General features: G+C 51.5%; 1 protein-coding gene across 1 annotated transcript; it reads right to left on the reverse strand.

Annotated features, from left to right (window-relative positions):
• Nucleotides 1–1043: 1043 nt before the first annotated feature.
• ASF1B (anti-silencing function 1B histone chaperone) lies at nucleotides 1044–10308 on the reverse strand. Its single transcript, XM_007098136.3, has 4 exons — nucleotides 9692–10308; nucleotides 5356–5471; nucleotides 2623–2799; nucleotides 1044–2238 (listed from the first exon to the last, which is right to left on the reverse strand). Exons 1-4 carry the CDS (start codon nucleotides 9798–9800, stop codon nucleotides 2032–2034), a joined length of 609 nt encoding a protein of 202 aa, XP_007098198.1. The 5' UTR covers nucleotides 9801–10308; the 3' UTR covers nucleotides 1044–2031.
• Nucleotides 10309–10323: the final 15 nt, after the last annotated feature.

Raw genomic sequence — 10323 nt, forward strand, 5'->3', positions numbered from 1 at the left:
TGGGCCCCGGGAACAGGGGATGGTTGGAAGGGGGCTCTGTGTCTATCCCTTTGCTGGGCATCTACCCTGGGCTTGTGCGCGTCAGTAGTAAGAGCTGGCACTCATTAAATAACTTTTCACCACACTCCTCTCACGGAGGTACTATTAGCATCACTCCCATTTTACAGATGAGTCTGGGGCATAGCCAGGCTCAGGATTCCTTTTATCCCAGAGCAATAAAGATGACCATTTTTCTGGGTGCCCTTTTAAAACACAGCCTGAGGTCAGTTTCTCTCTGCCACACTACTGACATTTGGGGCAGGGTCATACTTTGTTGGGGAAGGGGGCTGTCTTGCACACTGAAGGTTTAAAGGCATCCTGTCTCTATCCACTGGATGCCAGTAGAAGCCCCCCTACCCCCCCGCAACCATCTCCAGACATTGTTAAATTTCCCCCCACTTGAGAAACACTACAGAAGACCCAAACAGAAGGTGCCAAGAGGGGAGGGGGGCTGGATGAGCCAGCTATCTTGACTCAGAGGGCTAGCTAGTCTCAGGTCTACGAGCCAATTTGCTGTCCTGCCTATAGGCTTCTACAACCTGCACCCTATCCAGTAGCTGTCTGCACCCATGTTCCTAGGTCCACCAGTTTCTGGGAGGTAAGTGTCTGGGCACTTCTGTGAATTATGGGGAAATGGCTCACCAGCCAGACCAGTCTACCCTGGGCTGTGGGGTTACAAAGTAAAGTAAAATTTAGTATGTTGCTGTGTGTGTCCTTGGAGCATGATGTTAACTTCTTCCTGTGGGTCAAGGTCAAAGTCTAAAAACTCACTGGTTATGCTCTATCCGGAACAGCTGGGTTGCTTAACTTTTGACAAAGAAAAATCCCTCCTTGAACCTCAGTCTGGAGTACAATTAGGTAACCAATTAAGACTAGGGTAAGAAGCTAAGCAAGGGAACACAGGACAGTCAACCCACTGTCTGGGGCAAGAGCCCCCTCAGCATGTCACGAGGAGAGATGGACAAGAGATGGTCAGCCCACCTAAGACAAAAGCAGAAACAGTCTAGATGAAGTGCTTTTTATTTTTAGACCAACCAAACATGTTTAATATAAAAACCTTTTAATATACAAACTGCAATCACAACAGCATCCACGTAGCAGCGAGAGGGCCGGGCGTGGCAGGGGCAGCATGGCAGGAGGAGAGGTTTCCAGAGTCCCTACTGTTTCCTGTGCCTGTAGTCTTGTCTGTGGCCTGAGAGCATGAGGTCTTTGCAGAGGGGCCCGATGCCGACACCGAGATGGACAGAGCACAGCGGACTCCTCCAACATGCCATCCTCCCACTGTGACAGCCTCCAGGGAAAGCCAGATCCAGTTAGGAGATGACAGGAAGGTGGCTGTGACTGAGAGTTGGACTATCATTCCTCAGCATCCTGCTGAGCACAGCTTTGGGAACAGAGGTTTTCCAGAGGCTGTTGGATTAAAAAGACCTAAAAACTGTCCTGGAAGGACAGAAATTATGTCCAAGTCCACCTTCTAACCAAGATTTCTTGCCTGTGACTCCAAAAAGCTGGGTGGATCTGCTCAGATGTTTGGGAAGGGACAGGAATGACAGCCTTTGTCTCAATAGTGCTGGAGCCTTGCCAGACATTGACCAAGAAAGTCTCAAGGCAGGGCAGGGAGGTCTGTGGGAAGAATTTTGGGTCAGTGGTATTCACAGGACCATGGTGGCACAAAGGCCTGCAGGCGGAATTTATAGTGTGTGTGGAAAGGAGAAAAGACACAAGTCACAAAGAATTAAAAACTGAAGTACCCGCTTCCTACAGGCCTGGGCAGTAGAGGTAAGATGATCCTTCTGGGTCAGGGTTGGGAGAGACCTGAGGCCCGCTCCTTCCTCAGAGCCATGTCTGCCTAGCCTTGGTGTATTTGATGGCCCCAGAGTCCTCCAGATGGCCTCCATGGGACTGTCTGGGAGGCCCACGTGTCCCCTCCAGATGCTCTAGGAGACTGGCCACAATCCCAGCTGGGCTCAGGTTGGGCCTGGATCCCTGCAGCTAGATGCAGTCCATGGAATTCTCGGGGAGGAGGCCAGGAATGCAGCCAGGGAGACCCAAGCCCTTGATGGGAGCACAGCTGAGGGGGAGGCCACAGCCCAGGGCAGGGTCCTGGTTCTCTATGGCTTCTAGACTGTCCATGTTGTTGTCCCAGTTGATGTGGAAGCGGGTCACGCGGGGGTTCGAGGCCAAGATGTTCCTCTGGAGCTGGGGCAGAAAGACGAATGTCAACCCTTGTCGGCATGCCCTCTCATTACTCCCGCAGAGCCGGGGCCCCCCCAAAGCCCTGCCCCAAAGTTAGGAAGAACAGATCTCACTTATTCCATCTCCATCAACAACTACATGTAGAACTCCAGGGAGCGCCTGTGTACCATGACTTAGGGCTGGGACCTATCTAATCTTGATTCTGCGAGGGGTGCTTCTGAGAAACAAAAGACCTTTCTCTCTCCAGTTCTAGTCTGGAGCTGCAAGATCTGAGGATGGCTTGGAAACCTTCAGAAGTGACCTTGGCTCCCAGTTCCAATGAGTCAACTCCCCCAGGTGCAAAGGAGCCAGCCTGTCTGAAGCAGGAAGTGCAGAGACAAGCCCCACCTGAGAGAAGTCTGGCTTCAGGGGTGGGTTCTCCCGCAGCTCTGGATTGGGGTATTCGTTGTTGACATAGTAGCCCACACGGATGAACTCCTGTCCGTGGTACGTGCAGGTGATGAGGACCACGGTCACACCCACGGCATCGGTCTCGGGGATGAGGGATGGGTTGGGGGCATCCGCCTAGAGGAAACACATCCTGGGCCTTAGTACTGATTGCACAGCCACACCTCAACCAGGAATACAATGATTTTCAAGCAACACATATTTTACTGAGCCAAAGTATGGTCTCTGCCAACGGGAGTTTTTAATCGAGTGGGGAAGACAGAATCAATCCTGCAAATGCCTGTAAAATGCTCAGTGTGACAAGTGCCACAAAGAAGGAAGTGGTGCTGAGGAGTGTAGTCAGCAGGGGGGAGGGCAGCATAAGATAAGGCTGAACAGGTGGGCAGGTTGGTACCAGGCCACCCAGGGTCTTTTGGACCAGTTAAAGGCTCAGGAAAGACCAAGAATGTTTAGCAGGAGATAAGGGGTCTGTGAAGAAGACTGGCAGGGGTGCCTGGGTGGCTCAGCTGGTTAAGGGTCTGACTTGAGCTCAGGCCATGATCTCATGGTTCCTGAGTTCGAGCCCTGTGTCGGGCCCCTTCCCTGCTTATGCTCGCTCTTACAGAAATTAAAAATTAAAAAAAAATTTTTTTTCAAAATTGAGTCAACTCTCAGGGCGCCTGGTGGCTCAGTCTGTTAGTTGGTTAGGCGTCCAACCTCGGCTCAGGTCATGATCTCAGTCCATGGGTTTGAGCCCTGCGTAGGGCTGTGCTGACAGCTCAGAGCCTAGAGCCTGCTTCGGATTCTGTGTCTCTGCCTCTGCCCCTCCCCTGCTTGTGCTGTCTCTCTCTCTCAAAAATAAACATTAAAAAAAAAAAAAAAAAAGGAGTGGCAGTGTGGGACACTGTGACAGGAGGACGGCCGGCTGCTGTTAGAGCAGGGATACTGGGCAGGAGGTTACAGTAGTCATCCTGGAGCAGGGACAAACTTAAACCAGGAAGTAGAGGACAGACGTGGATAGATTTGGGGTGTGTTGTTATGGACAGGAGCAGCTGTGTAACGGGTGCAAAATGAAACCAATACAACCAAATGAAACATGGGGTCCCTTGTTCACAAGTTAGTAAGTTTCAGCCAGCGACAGCAGAACATTGTGCCGGGTGCAAGGCCCTTGTGGCTGCACGGGCCGAATGCTCGGGACGCCAGCCCTGCTTGTGGAGTGGAGTAGGCGGGCTCACTGGGGCCTGGATACAGGTGGATGAGGTAACACCTCCTAACAGCACGAAATGGAGTTGCTTGGACTGGGGTGGGAGGAGCAGAGGGGGAGGTAGGTGAGGATTTGAGCAAAGCCTCTCAAACTTCAGGGAGCGTTAAGAATTGCCCTGTACCTGTGCTCCTGCAGCCCCTGTGGCACTGGATTAGAGTCATGTAGCAGCTATAGTGAATCTTCATTTGTGAATTCGCCTTCTTGCTAATTAGTAGTAGTTACCTGTAACCTCAAAATTGGGGTGTTTTCGTGGTCATTTGAAGACATGCACAGAGTGGGGAAAAATCTTGAGTTGTCTGATGTACGTGTTCCCAGGGGAGGTTATCACCTCACCTCATCTCAGCACATATTGTAAATGAGCATCCTTTTTGTGGTCTTTTTAATGCCACGTTTCTCACATTTTGGTGCTTTTTGTTGGTGATTTTGCAGTTTAAGATGGCCACCAGAGGTGCCTGGGTGGCTCAGTTGGTTGAGCGTCCAACTTCGGCTCAGATCATGATCTCACGGTTCGTGAGTTCAAGCCCCGCGTCGGCTCACTGCTGCCAGTGTGAGGCCTGCTTTGGATCCTCTGTCCCCCTCCTTCTCCGCCTCTCCCCCACCCATGTGCGTGCGTGTCTCTCTCTCTCTCTCTCAAAAATAAACAAACATTAAAAAAAAAAAAAAAGGCCACTGGGGCGCCTGGGTGGCAGTTGGTTAAGTGTCCGACTTTGGCTCAGGTCATGATCTCACGGTTAGTGAGTTTGAGCCCCACGTCAGGCTCTGTGCTGACAGTGTGGAGCCGTGGAGTGTGGAGCCTGCTGCTTCAGATTCTGTGTCTCCCTCTCTCTCTGCCCCTCCCCCCTCTCACTGTCTCTGTCTCAAAAATAAACAAAAAAAAAAAAAAAAAAAAAAAGGCCACCAAGCATAGTGCTTACTACTGTCTAGGGTCCCTAAGGGCAAGAAGGTGATGATGTGCCTTATGGAGAAAATACGTGTGTTAGATAAGCCTTTTTCAGGCATGAGTTACAGTGCTGTTGGCCAGGAGGTCAATGGGAATGAATCAACAATAATACTAAATAAAGGGTCTTTAAACAAACACACATAAAACAAGCTTACGTGTTTACTGGTTGACAGAAATAGGACTTGTAGGAACCTAATCCGTATTTCTTGCAGGGGCAATGGTTCGGTATTCGTTAATTCAGCATTTACAGCGACCTTCTGGAACATAACTCCCGTGAATAAGGAGAATCGACTGTGAATCAGTGGCTCATGGTGACAACGATGACACAGAGGTGGAGGAAAGGGAAACGTGTGAAGTACTTCTGAGAGGTCAGACAGTTCTTGAAAGCAAGAGCCAGAATTCTGAACCTGAACCACTGAACCACACCGTGTGCTTTTGGACAGAAGAGGAGAATTCTAGGTGCCGAAGCCTCAGGCCTTGTCTCTCTTACCTGAAAGATGAACATGTGTCTCCCTGCTGGAACAGGCCCAACCAGCACGGAGTCTAGGATTTGATCAAACTCCTCACTCTCCGCTGAGCCAACATAAATGATCTTCCACTCTAGGTCTGTAAGGATATGAGGTGTTAGGGACTCGAAATAGCTGGGGAGCACGAAGGCAGGGGAAGGGTCTTCTCTCGAGTTTTGGACAGATCCTTAATATACTGGAAGACTTTTATTCTCAAGAACACCTGGCATCTCCTGGGCACTAAGGGCTGGGCACCACTGTCCTGTACACTGGAAGGGGCACGAGCCTCTAATTCTAGGGGGGGAATTTCTCCTGTGAGCCTAGCTTTGCCAAGCGACCTCGACTCTGCACCTCTGGGGGAACTCGGGGATCTCAGAGCCTGAGGGTGAACCGTATGGCAGAGGTTGAATTAGGCGCCACGTGACAGAGGCGTGCTGAGGAGGGAACAGCAGGGAATTGGGCCATTTCAGGGCTCTGCCCACTGGGTGCTGGGATAGGAAGCAGCATCCTCTTTCACACACAGGGACCGGTGCCACCGAACTGAATAGATCCCTCGACAACTGGGGCATGGCAGCAGATTCCAATCCAGCAGGAGAGCCAGACAGCAGGAGGGGGAAGACGAGGCCACTGGGGGAGCCAGCCAGTCCCCAGGTCTTCCAGATCAGGCACCAACTCATGCCGGCTCTTAGACCCTTGGGTGACAGTGACTCAGTCAACAAATGTGGCACCAAAAGATGATCCTCCGAACCCCAACTCTTTCATCCCATCCAGTGGGGGGATCTCATCCCTGAGTATGTTCTAGCAAGGTGAAAGGAAAAGTGCTTAAGGAGAGACCCGGCCCATCAAGCGCCGGAAATCCCTGGTCACCGCTGCCTCTTGCAGGAGGTCCAAGTGTATCAGGGGCAAGGTCACGCTAGTACACGGAGGCTTGGCAGGAGACCTGAAACTTATTTTGGGTTCTTTGAAATTACACAACCCACAGCTCCAGCAGCCAGGGGCGGGGCGGGGCGGGGGGGAAGTTTCACAGGAAGTAAACTGTTGTTGAAGTTGCCCTGTTTCTTGGTTCAGTGTCCCACAAGAGCATCCAACTTTGGAAACGCAGCTATGCGGGGCCCCAACTACGGAGGTTTGACACCTGAGCCCCGAGCTCTTCCTTGATACACTGACTTTCTGTCGCTTTGCAGTTTTACCCAGGCCCTCTACTCAGGAAAAAGGAGCCTGAAGGAGAGCAGGCCCCGCGTAGGCCACAGGCACTTGATGTCCAACACCATTGGCAAAACCTAAACGGCGACCGGAGTGGGTGCTGACCGGAAGAGAAAGCATGCTGTGCTGGCAGCCAGGCAAACGGGCCGCAACGGCTCCCTCAATGCGGGCCGTTAAGAAATCAGAGAATTTACAGAAGGCCATAGTGAAATATTGACTCAAGGGTTAGAGGAGCTGCTGAAGTCATCCATGGAAGATAGCAGATGATTGAGATAAAGGCCTACAGATTGGATCAGCTTAAACTTGCCAGAGTGTTTTAAACAGAAGCATTCCTAAGTGGCTTCATTTTGGAATATAACCATTCTTTAGAATTAGATGTGGGATATCAATCACCAATACAGCACAAACTCATTCCTCTGGAATACAGGACTCAATTGTACCTATGAAACATGGTGCACCTAACTTTTTAGGCAACTTCAAGGGTAACTTGACAATATTCAATTTTGTCTTCATGCTCTAACTTTACAACCGAACACCTGACAACATGCTCCTCCACTATATATGAAAACAAAACCAAAACCAACAACCTGATTAAAGCCATGCAAAAAACTATCGTTAGTTGAACTAGCTGGAGAATGTTTCCTGCTTTAAAACACAACACAACACAACACAACACAACACAGAAACCGCCCATGTAGGAGGCTTTTTTCTGTTTATCACTTTGCCGTTTTTCATAATCATATAGACGAACCCTGGTCTGACCACGGTGACAGCTGTGGGTCAGAACATCTGCTTCCATGACTTATTCAAACAGCAACTGTTGAATTTCTCCATGAAACAGAGGAAAAACACACGTAATGTATTAAACGTGGACCTATGCCTTGGACGCATCTATTTCCAGTTGCTGAGGAGAGAAAAGAACCAAAGGGGCCCAGAGCCCTGGGGAAACACGGTCAGCCAGTGACTGGGGGTTGGGTCTTTTGTCAGGTCTTCAGTTGCCAGTGTCAAGGTGACAGGACTGAGATTTCTCCAGAATCGGAGAGACTCCTAAAGCCAGGCCCCCTCCATCTGTTTGGGAGTCAGGAAACGGATTCTCTCTGCTCCATGGGAAGAAGTCCGGGAAGAGGCAGGGAGCAAGTTGGCAGGTCAGAGTCATGGATAGCCCTAGGGACAGAACCAGAGTCTGGATTTTCAGGCCAGAGTTTGCTTTCCAACTTGAATTTCTCTGAGCAAAAGCTTTATTGTCTGGGTGTAATTAGTAATAGCACTCTCCTCATTCTCTTTTGAGAGTGTCCTGGTGTGGAAATAAATTCTACGCTCAGTTCTATTCATGTTCCATTTCTAAAATGAGGGATGCATTCTTTCTTTCTGGGTTATAGTAAAAGCGGAGAACTCTGGACTCAGGACTCAGAGACAAACTCTAGTGTCAATACTTCTACAGACCGGCTGTGTGACCTTGGAGAAGTCATCTCATTTCTATTAAAAAACGACCAGCGGTGGACTTGTGCCTTTCCTGCTCTGAGTCTATAAACAGATTAGTAAAGTAACAGGGCAGGGGTTTTCCTAGGAATAAAACTGCTAGATAATGACAATGCAACCATTTTTAAATGCAAGGAGCGCAAACAGGCTGTTTGAAACCCGATCTCCTGCCTTCTGGGAACTGTGAATCCCTTAACCTATTAGCTCCTTACATCTCCTCCTGGCTTTAAAATTAAATCTTATTCCACAGTGTCATTCTACACTTTAATTATTTATTTACACCCTGCCTTGTTCCAGAAAGGATTTAACTGGGCTTATTCTATAGTTAGTCACAAGTAGATTCCTTAATTTAAAAAGGAGAAGAACCTCGGAGAGATGGATCCATCGGCCCGGCCCAAAAGCACACAGATCTCAAACCGTATCTGCCCCAAGCTAATCCAAGTGGCTGGCTTTTCCCACAAACCACCCACCTACCGCCGAGAGGTGCTAGTTAGCACACCATGGCCTCACAGATCTCCACCTCCTCAGCGGCTGTTTCTTCTCCTTTAACCACCAAGTGGAGAATTGGTCTAATGGAGTACTTCCTTCCTGAAAGTGGTGCCAAGAGTCCCTGGGCAACCGTACATTTTAGATTTTTATAGACCTTTACTTGAAAGGTCTTTCATTCTTTGTGGCTTCCGTCTTCTCATCTGTGAGATGAGAGCCATGTCCACCTTTATAACACACAGATGAATAAGTACGTCTGTGAAAGCACCCTGGAAAAGATGCACAAAAAGTTCTGACCTCTCAGCCGGTTGTTTGAAGCCAGATAGCGTCATGGCTCAGCCTGGCCCACCCAACCCCCCCGAGACTAGGTCAGACCATCAAAAGTGTTGGAAGAAGCGCCCGAGTAGATCAGCTGGAACCTGGTGGGCAGACAGTGGGAGCCGGCTAAGGCTTGCCTGGCTACGCCACCCCTCCAATAGGAGTGTTTATCAAAGCAGGCAGAGAGGAGGGAGGGACCGAAGCTGGGGAGACCAAGTTATCTTGCAAGACTGGAGCTGGAAACCTGCCCTGCCTCCCCAGGTGGGTCTCAAGAGTGGAAAACTGGGGCCTAGCTAAGGAGGTGGGAAGTCAGGTTCTAGGATGTGTGCTTTGGGGTAGAAAACAATCAGAAGGGGGTGGGGGAGGGGGTGGGGTTGTTTTAAATATCAGCAGGCTAGGGAGGGGACTGGGAGGCAAGTGGGGAGATAGGGGCGAATTAGGTCTTGCCACGGGGGAAAGGGATTTCACAGGGAGAAAGGGTGATAGAGGGGCTCCGTTGCGGAAAAAGGGAGGGAGTTTGGGGAAGATAGGGTGACTGAAGGTCTCTGCAGGTTAAAGAGTGGAGACTGAGGTCTCTACAGAGAAAATAGGTGCCCAGTAGGAGCTCCACAGGAAAAAAGAGGGGGGTGATGAGGTCTCCACAGGGATAACTGGAGTGACCCCGGGCAGGGGGCTGGGTTGGCCATGGGGTGTCAGGGGTAGTCTCTACAAGGAGGCTGGGGCTGAAGCGGAGGGAAAGAGGGAGATCAGGGTTGGAAGGGAGATCAGTTGTTTCACGGGGGAGGTCGGGGTCCGCCGGGAGGAGGGGGAATCTCCACACAGGCCCAGCCTCACCGTCCGCCAGGGCCTCACTGCACTCGAAGCTGATCTCGAACCGGAAGGGGCTGTGGAAAGGGCTCGGATTCTCCAGCACCGCCACGTTCAGCACAGAAACCTTGGCCATCGCCTTGCCGGGCTGCGGCAGAGGCCACAGCTGGGGCCGAGCCCGCGCCGAAGTCCTCTGTGGTCAGCCGGGTAGCGTTACCTAGAACCGCTCCCGCCTCTTCTGTCCGCGGACTGAAGTGCGTATTTGGTCCGCGCGTCTCCTTCAAATAGCCGGCCCCACCCTCCGGCCAATCACCGTCAACGCTTTCCGGCAGCGCGAGCACACCCTCAGCCAACCCTGGAGCGCGGGGTCGGCGCGCGCCGAGCCTCCGCGGACCAATCCGTGGAGCTCCCTCTCCGGGATGCGCGAGGGAGGCGGAACCATTTCTTGGCTTCTTCGGGTGTCCACCGGGAGCCAATCCCCAGCGTCTCCGACTTGGGTGTCTAGGGAGGGGGTGGGCGGAATCACAGAGCGGGGCTCCTATCGGCCAATCCCGAAGGTTCCCGCACCGGCGTGGCCCGCGCTTCGCCCAGTCCTTCCGGGAGACCCATCCCGGCGGAGGGCAGCGCCGCCAACTGCCTAGCGGTGGCGCGCGGCGCTC

This window comes from Panthera tigris, chromosome A2 (genome assembly GCF_018350195.1).
Source record: "Panthera tigris isolate Pti1 chromosome A2, P.tigris_Pti1_mat1.1, whole genome shotgun sequence".
In the NCBI taxonomy this organism is placed as follows: domain Eukaryota; kingdom Metazoa; phylum Chordata; class Mammalia; order Carnivora; family Felidae; genus Panthera; species Panthera tigris.